The following is a 17,259-nucleotide window of genomic DNA, read 5'->3' on the forward strand; positions in this document are numbered from 1 at the left end:
CAGCATTCTTTGTCCTCCAAACCCGACGAGTTGAGTTGTTACCAAAAAGTTATATTTTGGTTTCATCTGTCATTCTCCCAATCTTCTTCTGGATCATCCAAATGCTCTCTAACAAACGTCAGACAGGCCTGGACATGTACTGGCACTGCAGGATTTGAGTCCATGGCGGCGTAGTGTGTTACTGATGGTAGGCTTTGTTACTTTGGTCCCAGCTCTCTGCAGGTCATTCACTATGTCATGTTTTGTCTTATATTGTCTTGTCATTTTGCTTTTCCCTCTGTTCGTTTTCCCCCTGCTGGTCTTTTTAGGTTCGTTCCCCTTTTTCTCTCTCCCTTCCTCTCTCTCTTCTCTCTATCGTTCCGTTCCTGCTCCCAGCTGTCCCTATTCCCCTAATCAATCATTTAGTCTTCCCACACCTGTTCCCTATCTTTTTCCCTGATTAGAGTCCCTATTTCTCCTCTTGTTTTCCGTTTCTGCCCTGTCGGATCCTTGTCTATTGTTCACCGTGCTGTGTCTGTGTATCGCCCTGTCGTGTCGTGTTTCCCTCAGATGCTGCGTGGTGAGCAGGTGTCTGAGTCTGCTACGTTCAAGTGCCTTCCCGAGGCAACCTGCAGTTCATGATCGAGTCTCCAGTCTGTTCTCGTCATTACGAGTGGAATTGTGCTTTATGATTATATATTTACTTTACTGGATTAAAGACTCTGTTTTCGCCAAGTCGCTTTTGGGTCCTCATTCACCTGCATAACAGAAGGATCCGACCAAAGAATGGACCCAGCGACTACAGACGCTCGTAACACTGCCGTCGAGATCCAAGGAGCCATGCTCGGCAGACACGAGCAGGAATTGTCTGCTGCTCGCCATGCCGTGGAGAACCTGGCCGCTCAGGTTTCCGACCTCTCTGGACAGTTCCAGAGTCTTCGTCTCGTGCCACCTGTTACTTCCTGGCCTGCCGAGCCTCCGGAACCTAGGGTTAATAACCCACCTTGCTACTCCGGGCAGCCCACGGAGTGCCGCTCCTTTCTCACCCAGTGTGATATTGTGTTCTCTCTCCAACCCAACACATACTCTAGAGAGAGAGCTCGGGTTGCTTACGTCATTTCACTCCTTACTGGCCGGGCTCGAGAGTGGGGCACAGCTATCTGGGAGGCAAGGGCTGATTGCTCTAACAATTACCAGAACTTTAAAGAGGAGATGATTCGGGTTTTTGACCGTTCAGTTTTTGGTAGGGAGGCTTCTAGGGCCCTGGCTTCCCTATGCCAAGGTGATCGATCCATAACGGATTACTCTATTGAGTTTCGCACTCTTGCTGCCTCTAGTGAGTGGAACGAGCCGGCGCTGCTCGCTCGTTTTCTGGAGGGACTCCACGCAGTGGTTAAAGATGAGATTCTCTCCCGGGAGGTTCCTTCAAGTGTGGACTCTTTGATTGCTCTCGCCATCCGCATAGAACGACGGGTAGATCTTCGTCACCAGGCTCGTGGTAGAGAGCTCGCGTCAACGGTGTTTCCCTGCTCCGCATCGCAACCATCTCCCTCCTCTGGCTCAGAGACTGAGCCCATGCAGCTGGGAGGTATTCGCATCTCGACTAAGGAGAGGGAACGGAGGATCACCAACCGCCTGTGCCTCTATTGCGGACTTGCTGGACATTTTGTTAATTCATGTCCAGTAAAAGCCAGAGCTCATCAGTAAGCGGAGGGCTACTGGTGAGCGCTACTACTCAGGTCTCTCCATCTAGATCCTGTACTACTTTGTCGGTCCATCTACGCTGGACCGGTTCGGGTGCTACATGCAGTGCCTTGATAGACTCTGGGGCTGAGGGTTGTTTCATGGACGAAGCATGGGCTCGGAAACATGACATTCCTTTCAGAGAGTTAGACAAGCCTACGCCCATGTTCGCCTTAGATGGTAGTCATCTTCCCAGTATCAGATTTGAGACACTACCTTTAACCCTCACAGTATCTGGTAACCACAGTGAGACTATTTCTTTTTTGATTTTTCGTTCACCTTTTACACCTGTTGTTTTGGGTCATCCCTGGCTAGTATGTCATAATCCTTCTATTAATTGGTCTAGTAATTCTATCCTATCCTGGAACGTTTCTTGTCATGTGAAGTGTTTAATGTCTGCCATCCCTCCCGTTTCTTCTGTCCCCACTTCTCAGGAGGAACCTGGCGATTTGACAGGAGTGCCGGAGGAATATCATGATCTGCGCACGGTCTTCAGTCGGTCCCGAGCCAACTCCCTTCCTCCTCACCGGTCGTATGATTGTAGTATTGATCTCCTTCCGGGGACCACTCCTCCTCGGGGTAGACTATACTCTCTGTCGGCTCCCGAACGTAAGGCTCTCGAGGGTTATTTGTCTGTGTCTCTTGACGCCGGTACCATAGTGCCTTCTTCCTCTCCGGCCGGGGCGGGGTTTTTTTGTTAAGAAGAAGGACGGTACTCTGCGCCCCTGCGTGGATTATCGAGGGCTGAATGACATAACGGTTAAGAATCGTTATCCGCTTCCCCTTATGTCATCAGCCTTCGAGATTCTGCAGGGAGCCAGGTGCTTTACTAAGTTGGACCTTCGTAACGCTTACCATCTCGTGCGCATCAGAGAGGGGGACGAGTGGAAAACGGCGTTTAACACTCCGTTAGGGCATTTTGAGTACCGGGTTCTGCCGTTTGGTCTCGCCATGCGCCAGCTGTTTTTCAGGCATTAGTTAATGATGTTCTGAGAGACATGCTGAACATCTTTGTTTTTGTCTATCTTGACGATATCCTGATTTTTTCACCGTCACTCGAGATTCATGTTCAGCACGTTCGACGTGTTCTACAGCGCCTTTTAGAGAATTGTCTCTACGTGAAGGCTGAGAAGTGCTCTTTTCATGTCTCCTCCGTTACTTTTCTCGGTTCCGTTATTTCCGCTGAAGGCATTCAGATGGATTCCGCTAAGGTCCAAGCTGTCAGTGATTGGCCCGTTCCAAGGTCACGTGTCGAGTTGCAGCCCTTTCTAGGTTTCGCTAATTTCTATCGGCGTTTCATTCGTAATTTCGGTCAAGTTGCTGCCCCTCTCACAGCTCTTACTTCTGTCAAGACGTGTTTTAAGTGGTCCGGTTCCACCCAGGGAGCTTTTGATCTTCTAAAAGAACGTTTTACGTCCGCTCCTATCCTCGTTACTCCTGACGTCACTAGACAATTCATTGTCGAGGTTGACGCTTCAGAGGTAGGCGTGGGAGCCATTCTATCCCAGCGCTTCCAGTCTGACGATAAGGTTCATCCTTGCGCTTATTTTTCTCATCGCCTGTCGCCATCTGAACGCAACTATGATGTGGGTAACCGCGAACTGCTCGCCATCCGCTTAGCCCTAGGCGAATGGCGACAGTGGTTGGAGGGGGCGACCGTTCCTTTTGTCGTTTGGACAGACCATAAGAACCTTGAGTACATCCGTTCTGCCAAACGACTTAATGCTCGTCAAGCTCGTTGGGCGTTGTTTTTCGCTCGTTTCGAGTTTGTGATTTCTTACCGTCCGGGTAGCAAGAACACCAAGCCTGATGCCTTATCCCGTCTTTTTAGTTCTTCTGTGGCTTCTACTGATCCCGAGGGGATTCTTCCTTATGGGCGTGTTGTCGGGTTGACAGTCTGGGGAATTGAAAGACAGGTTAAGCAAGCACTCACGCACACTGCGTCGCCGCGCGCTTGTCCTAGTAACCTTCTTTTCGTTCCTGTTTCCACTCGTTTGGCTGTTCTTCAGTGGGCTCACTCTGCCAAGTTAGCTGGTCATCCCGGTGTTCGAGGCACTCTTGCGTCTATTCGCCAGCGCTTTTGGTGGCCGACTCAGGAGCGTGACACGCGCCGTTTCGTGGCTGCTTGTTCGGACTGCGCGCAGACTAAGTCAGGTAACTCTCCTCCTGCCGGTCGTCTCAGACCGCTCCCCATTCCTTCTCGACCATGGTCTCACATCGCCCTAGACTTCATTACCGGTCTGCCTTTGTCTGCGGGGAAGACTGTGATTCTTACGGTTGTCGATAGGTTCTCTAAGGTGGCACATTTCATTCCTCTCGCTAAACTTCCTTCCGCTAAGGAGACGGCACAAATCATCATCGAGAATGTGTTCAGAATTCATGGCCTCCCGTTAGACGCCGTTTCAGACAGAGGCCCGCAATTCACGTCACAGTTTTGGAGGGAGTTCTGTCGTTTGATTGGTGCGTCCGTCAGTCTCTCTTCCGGGTTTCATCCCCAGTCTAACGGTCAAGCAGAGAGGGCCAATCAGACGATTGGTCGCATACTACGCAGCCTTTCTTTCAGAAACCCTGCGTCTTGGGCAGAACAGCTCCCCTGGGCAGAATACGCTCACAACTCGCTTCCTTCGTCTGCTACCGGGTTATCTCCGTTTCAGAGTAGTCTGGGTTACCAGCCTCCTCTGTTCTCATCCCAGCTTGCCGAGTCCAGTGTTCCCTCCGCTCAAGCGTTTGTCCAACGTTGTGAGCGCACCTGGAGGAGGGTGAGGTCTGCACTTTGCCGTTACAGGGCACAGACTGTGAGAGCCGCCAATAAACGTAGGATTAAGAGTCCAAGGTATTGTTGCGGCCAGAGAGTGTGGCTTTCCACTCGCAACCTTCCTCTTACGACAGCTTCTCGTAAGTTGACTCCGCGGTTCATTGGTCCGTTCCGTGTCTCCCAGGTCATCAATCCTGTCGCTGTGCGACTGCTTCTTCCGCGGCATCTTCGTCGCGTCCATCCTGTCTTCCATGTCTCCTGTGTCAAGCCCTTTCTTCGCACCCCCGTTCGTCTTTCCCTCCCCCTCCCGTCCTTGTCAAGAGCGCACCTATTTACAAGGTACGTAGGATCATGGACATGCGTTCTCGGGGACGGGGTCACCAATACTTAGTGGATTGGGAGGGTTACGGTCCTGAGGAGAGGAGTTGGGTTCCGTCTCGGGACGTGCTGGACCGTTCACTTATTGATGATTTCCTCCGTTGCCGCCAGGATTCCTCCTCGAGTGCGCCAGGAGGCGCTCGGTGAGTGGGGGGTACTGTCATGTTTTGTCTTATATTGTCTTGTCATTTTGCTTTTCCCTCTGTTCGTTTTCCCCCTGCTGGTCTTTTAGGTTCGTTCCCCTTTTTCTCTCTCCCTTCCTCTCTCTCTTCTCTCTATCGTTCCGTTCCTGCTCCCAGCTGTTCCTATTCCCCTAATCAATCATTTAGTCTTCCCACACCTGTTCCCTATCTTTTTCCCTGATTAGAGTCCCTATTTCTCCCCTTGTTTTCCGTTTCTGCCCTGTCGGATCCTTGTCTATTGTTCACCGTGCTGTGTCTGTGTATCGCCCTGTCGTGTCGTGTTTCCCTCAGATGCTGCGTGGTGAGCAGGTGTCTGAGTCTGCTACGTTCAAGTGCCTTCCCGAGGCAACCTGCAGTTCATGATCGAGTCTCCAGTCTGTTCTCGTCATTACGAGTGGAATTGTGCTTTATGATTGTATATTTACTTTACTGGATTAAAGACTCTGTTTTCGCCAAGTCGCTTTTGGGTCCTCATTCACCTGCATAACACACTAGGTCCCCCCATGTGGTTCTGGGATTTTTGCTCACCGTTCTTGTGATCATTTTGACCCCACGGGGTGAGATCTTGCGCGGAGCTCCAGATCGAGTGGTATCAGTGGTCTTGTATGTCTTCCATTTCTTAATAATTGCTCCCACAGTTGATTTCTTCAAACCAAGCTGCTTACCTATTGCAGATTTAGTCTTCCCAGCCTGGTGCAGGTCTACAATTTTGTTTCTGGTGTCCTTTGACAGCTCTTTGGTCTTGGCCATAGTGGAGTTTGGAGTGTGACTTGAGGTTGTGGACAGGTCTTTTATACTGATAACAAGTTCAAACAGGTGCCATTAATACAGGTAACGATTGGAGGACAGAGGAGCCTCTTAAAGAAGAAGTTACAGGTCTGTGAGAGCCAGAAATCTTGCTTGTTTGTAGGTGACCAAATACTTATTTTCCACCATAATTTGCAAATAAATTCATTAAAAATCCTACAATGTGATTTTCTGGATTTTTTTCTCTCATTTTGTCTGTCATAGTTGAAGTGTACCTATGATGAAAATTACAGGCCTCTCTCATCTTTTTAAGTGGGAGAACTTGCACAATTGGTGGCTGACTAAATACTTTTTTGCCCCACTGTAATTCAGCTCTATCAATCTCCCACCCAGGGCTTATCTGCCATATACCCATCCAGGAGGCCACACAATTTACAGCTCAGCTCATAAACTATACAAAGCCTTCATGTATACAATGTTAAAACTTTATGCTCCCGCAATTTTATTTCTCCCCTGTAAAAAATTGCCCAGAGATATTAAAGGGGTGCAGGCAAACTTTGCTGGTATCGCTAGTATCGCTATGTTTTAATGGTGTCTATGAGGGCACTGCGGCCCACCAATCATCTGGGAAAGTCATTCTAAATGGGCTGAGAGCATTGCTCTGAAGGGCAAAGGGAGCACCCCGCCATATTGATTTCCCTGATGACAACAAAGCATTTAGGGTTAGGGCACAGTCATTGTTTCCCTTGTAATGCGAAGGGTCGTTTTAAGGACAGCATGCCTTTTAAGGTGAGCATATTACCAACTACAGCGAGGGAGAATAATCATTATTCCCCTTTAATTGGTTTCTTCAAATCCTCCTGTGGTTTTTAACGTGATGTGGAGGTTCTGGATTGCTCTGGGATGGGTGTTCTTCGTGATGTGTGTAGACATTATCTAAGCATTATCAAAGCCTCCTTCACTCATGCTGCCAAACATACCCTCGTAAAACTGACTATCCTACCGATCCTTGACTTCGGCGATGTCATTTACAAAATAACCTCCAACTGTCTATCACAGTGCCATCCGTTTTGTCACCAAAGCCCCATATACTTACTACTCACCACTGCGACCTGTACGCTCTCATTGGCTGGCCCTCGCTACATATTCATCGCCAAACCCACTGGCTCCAGGTCATCTATAAGTCTTTGCTTGGTAAAGCCCCACCTTATCTCAGCTCACTGGTCACCGTAGCAGCACCCACCTGTAGCACGCGCTCCAGCAGGTATATTTCATTGGTTATCCCCAAAGCCAACACCTCTTGTGGCCTCCTTTCCTTCCAGTTCTCTGCTGCCAATGACTGGAACGAACTGCAAAAATCACTGACGCTGGAGACTCATATCTCCCTCAGTAACTTTAAGCACCAGCTGTCTGAGCAGCTCACAGATCACTGCACATGTACATAGCCCATCTGTAAATAGCCCATCCAACTAACTCATCCCCATACTGTTATTTATTTTGCTCCTTTGTACCCCAGTATCTCTACTTGCACACTCATCTTCTGCACATCTATCACTCCAGTGTTTAATTGCTATATTGTAATTATTTCGCCACTATGGCCTATTTATTGCCTTACTTCCCTTATCCTACCTCATTTGCACACACTGTATATCAATGTTTTCTATTGTGTTATTGACTGTATTTTTGTTTATTCCATGTGTAACTTGGTTTATCTTGGCCAGGTTGCAGTTGTAAATGACAACTTGTTCTCAACTAGCCTACCTGGTTAAATAAAGGTGAAATATATATATATATATATATTTAAATCTGGTCAGACAAAAGACAATTTATTCAAAATCTGTATGATATTACAATACTACTGATTCTACTACCGCCATCTGAGGAGGAGAATTATGAAGCCAGCATTAGAAGGCCAAGTGTGTTTACCTTTCATGATGGTTCAGAGCTGCTCTCCATAAGGCTATAGATCAGTCTCATTGAGTCCAGGCCAGACAGAGTCAGAGACCAAGTGTCCATTGTGTTCTCTGTCACACTACTTACGATCTGTAGCACATCAGTGGAGACCATCTGCATGCAGCACATGGCAGTGGCCAGGGCACAGACGATGGTGGAGATGACATTCAGGGCGCACACACTAAACAGGAGCTCCTACAGGACCCAGGCAGAGGGAGAGAGGAAAGGGGCAGAGGGAGAGAGGGAAGGGGGAGGGAGAGAGGGAAGGGGGCGGGAGAGAGGGAAGGGGGCGGGAGAGAGGGGGGGCGGGAGAGAGGGAAGGGGGCAGGAGAGGGAGTCACATTTGAGGCACAGTGAGGAAAGGTAAGCAAATATTACAGCATGAGAACACAAGAGAGGAGATAAATATATAGAGGGAATAAATGAATAAGAGACGGACTGAAGGTGTCACAGACAATGGTGATGTCATTACCAAGGCGACACAGCACAGCAGGGACTAGCTAGCAGGGGAGAACTGCAGAGGAAGGATACAGTACATCATAACAGCAGAAAATCGCCCCTTAAATCTGAGAATGATCCAACCAGGAACACAGTCACCCTCATAGCTCAGCACTGCATTTTATGCAGCGCCATCCTCTCCCACTCAGTAAACCATGTGGGAATGAAGCAATATGAATCCCTGCCTGCCCTGACACTTCATGTCATAAAAGCCTGTTTACAGACAACTAGCTAAATGTAGCCCAAACTGTCTGCTTAGAAACCCCAGTCAGCAGCAATGCTTACAACCACAGGAACAGTCTAGAAGAAATGAAACACCCACACTGGTCATTAAAAACATTGTGTGAGTCTGACATTTACCCAAGCTCTCTTTTTATTTTGACATGTGTTCACCATTGGGAGGCAACGGATGTTGAAAATTGTTGAGGTTATAGCAATGGATTCCCATTGATATGACAGGTGAAATCTTTGATAACCTTGGTGTTCTTGCGACCAGAGAGCTCGAGACTCACACAGCCTTTCACAGATGCAGCCTACATTTGGCAGGTGAGGTCCCGAGTCTGTTAAACAGATCTTCTCTCAGTCAGTCCCTTTGAGAAACACATTGTGTGATGAGCAGGCAGCTTAAAGCTAACGCCTGCCTCTCTGGAGAGGAATGTGGAGGGGTCTTACAGAAATACTGTCAATTAGAACGTCTCATCAGCACCATGGACCATGGTAACCAACCAAGACCATGAACAGTGCCTTCTACTGTTGAGGTGTGATCTAATAGGACATCTCATCAGCACCACGGACCATGGTAACCAACCAAGACCATGAACAGTGCCTTCTACTGTTGAGGTGTGATATAATAGGACATCTCATCAGCACCACGGACCATGGTAACCAACCAAGACCATGAACAGTGCCTTCTACTGTTGAGGTGTGATATAATAGGACATCTCATCAGCACCACGGACCATGGTAACCAACCAAGACCATGAACAGTGCCTTCTACTGTTGAGGTGTGATATAATAGGACATCTCATCAGCACCACGGACCATGGTAACCAACCAAGACCATGAACAGTGCCTTCTACTGTTGAGGTGTGATATAATAGGACATCTCATCAGCACCACGGACCATGGTAACCAACCAAGACCATGAACAGTGCCTTCTACTGTTGAGGTGTGATATAATAGGACATCTCATCAGCACCACGGACCATGGTAACCAACCAAGACCATGAACAGTGCCTTCTACTGTTGAGGTGTGATATAATAGGACATCTCATCAGCACCACGGACCATGGTAACCAACCAAGACCATGAACAGTGCCTTCTACTGTTGAGGTGTGATATAATAGGACATCTCATCAGCACCACGGACCATGGTAACCAACCAAGACCATGAACAGTGCCTTCTACTGTTGGGGTGTGATATAATAGGACATCTCATCAGCACCACGGACCATGGTAACCAACCAAGACCATGAACAGTGCCTTCTACTGTTGAGGTGTGATATAATAGGACATCTCATCAGCACCACGGACCATGGTAACCAACCAAGACCATGAACAGTGCCTTCTACTGTTGGGGTGTGATATAATAGGACATCTCATCAGCACCACGGACCATGGTAACCAACCAAGACCATGAACAGTGCCTTCTACTGTTGGGGTGTGATATAATAGGACATCTCATCAGCACCACGGACCATGGTAACCAACCAAGACCATGAACAGTGCCTTCTACTGTTGGGGTGTGATATAATAGGACATCTCATCAGCACCACGGACCATGGTAACCAACCAAGACCATGAACAGTGCCTTCTACTGTTGGGGTGTGATATAATAGGACATCTCGTCAGCACCACGGACCATGGTAACCAACCAAGACCATGAACAGTGCCTTCCACTGTTGAGGTGTGATATAATAGGACATCTCATCAGCACCACGGACCATGGTAACCAACCAAGACCATGAACAGTGCCTTCTACTGTTGAGGTGTGATATAATAGGACATCTCATCAGCACCACGGACCATGGTAACCAACCAAGACCATGAACAGTGCCTTCCACTGTTGGGGTGTGATATAATAGGACATCTCATCAGCACCACGGACCATGGTAACCAACCAAGACCATGAACAGTGCCTTCTACTGTTGAGGTGTGATATAATAGGACATCTCATCAGCACCACGGACCATGGTAACCAACCAAGACCATGAACAGTGCCTTCCACTGTTGAGGTGTGATATAATAGGACATCTCATCAGCACCACGGACCATGGTAACCAACCAAGACCATGAACAGTGCCTTCTACTGTTGAGGTGTGATATAGTAGGACATCTCATCAGCACCACGGACCATGGTAACCAACCAAGACCATGAACAGTGCCTTCCACTGTTGAGGTGTGATATAATAGGACATCTCATCAGCACCACGGACCATGGTAACCAACCAAGACCATGAACAGTGCCTTCCACTGTTGAGGTGTGATATAATAGGACATCTCATCAGCACCACGGACCATGGTAACCAACCAAGACCATGAACAGTGCCTTCTACTGTTGAGGTGTGATATAGTAGGACATCTCATCAGCACCACGGACCATGGTAACCAACCAAGACCATGAACAGTGCCTTCTACTGTTGAGGTGTGATATAATAGGACATCTCATCAGCACCACGGACCATGGTAACCAACCAAGACCATGAACAGTGCCTTCTACTGTTGAGGTGTGATATAATAGGACATCTCATCAGCACCACGGACCATGGTAACCAACCAAGACCATGAACAGTGCCTTCTACTGTTGAGGTGTGATATAGTAGGACATCTCATCAGCACCACGGACCATGGTAACCAACCAAGACCATGAACAGTGCCTTCCACTGTTGGGGTGTGATATAATAGGACATCTCGTCAGCACCACGGACCATGGTAACCAACCAAGACCATGAACAGTGCCTTCTACTGTTGGGGTGTGATATAATAGGACATCTCGTCAGCACCACGGACCATGGTAACCAACCAAGACCATGAACAGTGCCTTCTACTGTTGAGGTGTGATATAATAGGACATCTCATCATGAACAGTGCCTTCCACTGTTGAGGTGTGATATAATAGGACATCTCATCAGCACCACGGACCATGGTAACCAACCAAGACCATGAACAGTGCCTTCTACTGTTGAGGTGTGATATAATAGGACATCTCATCAGCACCACGGACCATGGTAACCAACCAAGACCATGAACAGTGCCTTCTACTGTTGAGGTGTGATATAGTAGGACATCTCATCAGCACCACGGACCATGGTAACCAACCAAGACCATGAACAGTGCCTTCCACTGTTGAACAGGTGTGATATAATAGGACATCTCATCAGCACCACGGACCATGGTAACCAACCAAGACCATGAACAGTGCCTTCTACTGTTGGGGTGTGATATAATAGGACATCTCGTCAGCACCACGGACCATGGTAACCAACCAAGACCATGAACAGTGCCTTCTACTGTTGAGGTGTGATATAGTAGGACTGCAAGCTTAAAGGCCAGTGTTTTCTTGTTCAGGTTGCATGGTCAAGAAAAACTCCTGTCCCGAAAGCAATCTTCTATAAGGTTGGTATGTGGAGTACTTCAACGCAGCTTAACAATAGTAGCACCATTGTAAATGAGCACGGAACAAGAGGGAACCATCTCTCTGCCTAGTCTCTAGGTAAGGTGATAATAGCCCCCTGAAGAGGTGTCTGTGTTCCAAGGTTATGCACTGACACAAGATGATTTATTGAATTCTCAGCAAGAATAAATATGCATACTAGTGAAATTGAACCCCATGCAACCTGAAAATAGGCTCTTGATTTCATTCCATGTTGCTTTTCTTTGTTACTTGGCTAGACTTCAAGGTGAAATTCTAAGCCGGTAAATGTCCTCACCCATACATTGCTTTTTCTAATAGCGATCTTCAGGCATTCTGATCATGTGGATACTGAATAGGGAGAAATGCACAGCCTGAGCTAACCACAGCGAGGACCACAAATTGCCATGGTATTTTACTCTCATTCTAAATACTATGTTTACATTTTCAAACAGACAATAGAGAGCTATTATGGATCAACAATGTTTGTTTGGAACACAGTGTTATTTCCTAGTGATATTCACTGTACATACTAGTACCACAGTATGGCATAGTGTCATTGTAGCTTTGGAGAGAGATTTGACAAGCAGAGTAGACAGACCTTTAAGTCAAACAAGAGGCAGATCTGTCACTTCTGGCCTTCAACTATGTCCTATCACTTCCCTGTCTGGCCTCATATGATCAAACCCTAACACGCATACAGGATCATGTTATTAGTTCTGACTCAGCCACTTTGTTTGACACTTGGGAACAAAGTGCTAGCTTGGCAGAAATGCTCCTGTGTACCTAGAGAGGTGAATAATACATGGACATTGGTACTTCAGTATAAACATGCATAGTAACTCTTTTCAAAGAGGAGACATTTTGTTTATTTTCCTTTGCATTATATCTTGTTTGAGGTGTTGACACAGCTGATTTCTCCTCATCTTTTTGGGATACCTTCCTGTTCCATGCCTTGCTAGTCACACAAACCCAATCCAGATACTGGGAGCCACAGGAGAACCATGTCCTCATTCAGCGTAGCCTATTTCATTATTCAGTTCTCTTTGCAGTGTTGCATCACCTTGTGCATCAAATCTACCAAACAAACTGGCATCCATGGTGAGTTCGAATGGCTCACTCCGGGGAAAGGAATAGAGAGAAGAGGATGCCGAATGAATCATTCTAGAGCTTCACTTACCATTTCAAAGAGAGAGAGAAAAATACACTGAGATCTAGGCATTGAATATGTACTGTACATGTCATTAACCAGTCTCATCAAATGCAGAATGTGAAATAAAAAAGTATAGATTGGAAATCAAGTTTTGAATGTGGAGTTTCTGGTAGAATGTTATTGTTGTTTTTTTGCTGTGCGAAATCATGCTGTTGCTTTGTGAAGAAAGATAAGTGTGCATAGCTTATACATGTACATTAAATCGTACATTCATAAAGCAAAGAATAAAAACTACCCTTCATGAGTCATGGGCTATATTGAATATAATGACTTGTAAGTGTTTCTACATACGTACATTTCTGTATTATTATACTTTTTTTGTGTTTTGTATTTTAGCCCCTTTATCTCTCCAATTTTGTGATAATCCTCGCTGCAACTCCCCAACTGGCCCGGGAGAGGCAAAGGTCGCGTCATGCGTCCTCTGAAACATGACCCGCCAAACCGCACTCCTTAACACCCGCCAGCTTAACCCAGAAGCCAGTCGCACCAATGTGTCGGAGGAAACGCCATTCAACTGACAACCGAGGTCAGCCAGCAGGCGCCCAGCCCGCCACAAGGAGTCACTAGAGCGCGGTGAGTCAAGTAAAGTCCTCCCGGCCAAACCTTCCCCTAACCCGGACGAAGCTGGGCCAATTGTGCGCCGCCCTATGGGACTCCCGGTCACGGCTGGTTGTGACACAGCCTGGGAACGAACCCGGGTCGATGCAGTGCCTTAGACCACTGTGCCCCCGTATTTCCTGTATTTTATTGGATTGAGAATCATTGAAAAATGTACAGGTGAAAACACTGTACACAACTTATCTGGTAATTAAAGCTCTGCCTTTTCCTACCAAGGAAAATTAGGAAAACCAGCTACAGTGCAGGAAATATAGGTCTGAACACACGCATTTGGGCTATGGCAACACACTGTAAATCATATCTTTATAAACACAAAATATAACTACATATTATTGTTCCATTTTCATGGGTTTTGGGGCGATCCTAAAACACAGACAGCACATTTGTGTTGTAGCTGTGTTGTATACATCTGCCTCGCAGATGTGAGAAGAAATATTACTTGTGTGTGTTTTCCCTGGCGACTAACATTTGCATATTGACATGGTAAATCATGACAGGATACCAACTGTAAAAATACCTTGAAGGAAGCTGTTAATAAGGTGTTCATACAGAGTTGAACCTCCCTGAACACAACAGCCCTGCCTGCGTACCTGGAGCCAGGCTGGGGTCAGGAGCTCCACTGCCAAGGTTACACACCCCGCCTTCACTCAGGAACCCACACATTAACTGAATCCTCGTTCCACACTCATTACTCATGGCTTTAGGCAATGACAGGTTAAAATTCAGGAAGAGGAATGTGATTTGAAGCACTGTGAATGAAACCAATACCTCTGGAGTATAAGTATTACAATATCTATTGGGACATGAACCTATTTCGGTTTTTACACGTTCTGGTTTGAAATGGGTAGTTAACTGTGAACTACATTGATACACCAAAGTGGTGACACACATTCTATGCATATAACTGACTTGTAAAGTTCAATTTAAAAAAAATCTATGTTGTGTATTGGAGGGACGTTTCGAGGCAGACAGCAGCAGTATTACTTAATATTAATATCTAGACAGAGGATAACGGAGAGCCATGATGGCCATTGCTTTATGTGCCATCTGACATAACTCACCCTATCTGACTTCCTTAGCACATAATACAGTTTTATAGTGTCCATTCTGACATCTTTTTAATGGTCTATGATCATGATGACTAACAGGGTTGGATCTTTCCTCTTTCATACCCATGCTTCATTTTAAAGGGACTTTTATTTAGTTATCAATGTCTTATAATCAATCAGTGGCATGAAATGAAAGCATTGGAACACTGTAACCCAATAAAGATGTAGTGGCATATAGATCACCATGCTGACAGAAGGCTTTTCAGTTTATATCGTCTCCAGAGATCATGAACTGAGCGAACTGGCAAAGCCAAGCTGACAGACCATGCAATTAATATGACTAAGAGCTATGTGTGGATTAGAAGACAAATGAGGTTGCCATTCTCAGTTTCCTGTTCTACTCATCTGAGCCTATACGTTTCCACTTGTGTTTTACATTGTCTGTGTATCAGCTAAGCTCCCACGACTTGTTATTCATTACACCGAGGTACACCAGTACAGAGTAGGAGAATATTTCAGCTTGAAGAAGTTCGGAGGATCAAGTTATATGGACGACATAACATAATGGGAATCCTTTCCTAAGAACAAGGCTATATAGTACACATCAAAGAAGAAATGGTGTAACATACACGTACCTGTCTAGTCACACACACGCACACACACACACACACACTCTCACACTTTCACCTACCTTGAGGTGTTGGCGTATGGTGTCGCAGTCGCTCAGTGGGTTCAGTTTGAGCGTCTCTCCTAGGTTGTTGCAGCTGGAGCTCTGGTGCTGCAGTTCACAGCACACACACACACCGTCACTGTCAAACTTGATCTGGGGGAGAGAAAGGACACACACACACACCGTCACTGTCAAACTTGATCTGGGGGAGAGAAAGGACAGGGGTAAGTAAAGGGGCTATTGGATATCAGTGAGAACTCACTGTACTTTTTCCCCACATTTGATAATGTTACAACAAACCTTAGCGCTGTGTCTCCTCTTCCTACATTTGCATAAAGCAGAATCTTAATGCTTCTCTATGATGGAGATCAGACGTGCACCTCTGTCTCTGCCCGCTCTGATACTTTCCTTGCCAGAATACACTCTTAGCACCGTTTTTTCTATCTAGAACCTAAAAGTTTTTTTGGGCTGTCCCCATAGGAGAACCCTTTGAAGAACCCTTTTTGGTTCCATGTAGTACCATTTCCATAGAGGGTTCTACATGGAACCAAAAATCGTTCTCCCTGGAACCAAAAAGGGTTCTCTAACATGATAGAGGAATCTACAGTGCAGGAGGATTACATAACAGTGAGTTGTAAGGCAGAGTTAACAGGGGGAGGATCTTGAGGTGCTGCTACAACTACTAACTATGTGACCCAGATTGTAAGGAGGCAGGACGTGAACCTACCCATCATGGGTTAATTGCATGGGGGAGTGAAGTCCATTAATATTTCAGTCATAGCGGGGTATATATGGTCTCCAAGGAGCCGTGTACAGTAGTAAAGGGAACTGGGAAAAGGCATTTCGTCTCGTATGCTAATCACTCAGTCAGCAGTAGTGAAGTCCTGCTGGTGAAAATGACAGATCTCTGGACCATTGTTCTAGCCTGGCTCTATACTCAACACACTATGAGGAACGCAAGCTCTACAGGGCAAAATATCGCTCGCTCACTCTCTCTCTCTCTCTCTCTCTCTCTCTCACGCTCTCTCTCTCTCTCTCTCTCTCTCTCTCTCTCTCTCTCTCTCTCTCTCTCCTGCTCTCTCACTCATTCTCCTACTGCTCTCTCACCTGCTCTCTCTCCTGCTCTCTCACTCTCTCTCTCCTGCTCTCTCACTCTCTCTCTCCTGCTCTCCTGCTCTCTCTCGCTATTCTCTTGTGCTCTCTCCCTCTCACCTGCTCTCTCTCCTGCTCTCTCTCGCTATTCTCTTGTGCTCTCTCTCTCTCTCTCTCTCTCTCTCTCTCTCTCTCTCTCTCTCTCTCTCTCTCTCTCTAACTCACACGGTGGAGATCCTTGGAGGAAGTAGACTCATGTGTGTAGATGCATGATGTGGTGACCATGTTTGCATGTTCCTCATGCCCCAGCAGACCAGACGGCACACAGGGGGTCTTGCAGTATGTCAGTGCCATATGAATGAACAATTAGATTAGAATATCTAAGTCTGTAGAGCAGCACAGCCATTGCAGTGTTGTTTTCATTTTGAAAATCTATTCATGCATTGCTTTCATTTAATGGTGCAGTGTATGACAAGCTCTCTATTTCTGCATATTTCTACGTTTTGGGTGTGAAACGGCGCGTGAAACAGTGATTTGAACGTCTGATGTCAAAAGACACAACCAGAGAGGTAATCTACCAGCCTTAGCCACGTGAGCACTCCGCATAGGACCCATCATGCATTTCACCAGCCCATCCAAGATAGGCTTGATGAGACAAGTGGTTTGTCATTAGCCCAGAGAACCACCACCACCACCACCACCAACGAAGCAAAGCCTTCCAGTTCCCACACACAATGAGAACACCTCCTGC

General features: G+C 46.7%; 1 protein-coding gene across 1 annotated transcript in view; it reads right to left on the minus strand.

The window, feature by feature from the left end:
* LOC124033818 (protein FAM189A1-like) overlaps window positions 1-17,259 on the minus strand; it is a 136,836-nt gene that overhangs the window by 17,703 nt on the left and 101,874 nt on the right. The window contains exons 4-5 of the mRNA XM_046346171.1: window positions 15,438-15,569; window positions 7,825-7,932 (exon numbers count right to left, since the gene is read on the minus strand). Of these exons, the coding sequence (XP_046202127.1) occupies window positions 7,825-7,932; window positions 15,438-15,569 (240 nt within the window). The remainder of the gene's footprint in view (window positions 1-7,824; window positions 7,933-15,437; window positions 15,570-17,259) is intronic.

Source organism: Oncorhynchus gorbuscha, linkage group LG04 (genome assembly GCF_021184085.1).
Source record: "Oncorhynchus gorbuscha isolate QuinsamMale2020 ecotype Even-year linkage group LG04, OgorEven_v1.0, whole genome shotgun sequence".
Lineage (NCBI taxonomy): Eukaryota > Metazoa > Chordata > Actinopteri > Salmoniformes > Salmonidae > Oncorhynchus > Oncorhynchus gorbuscha.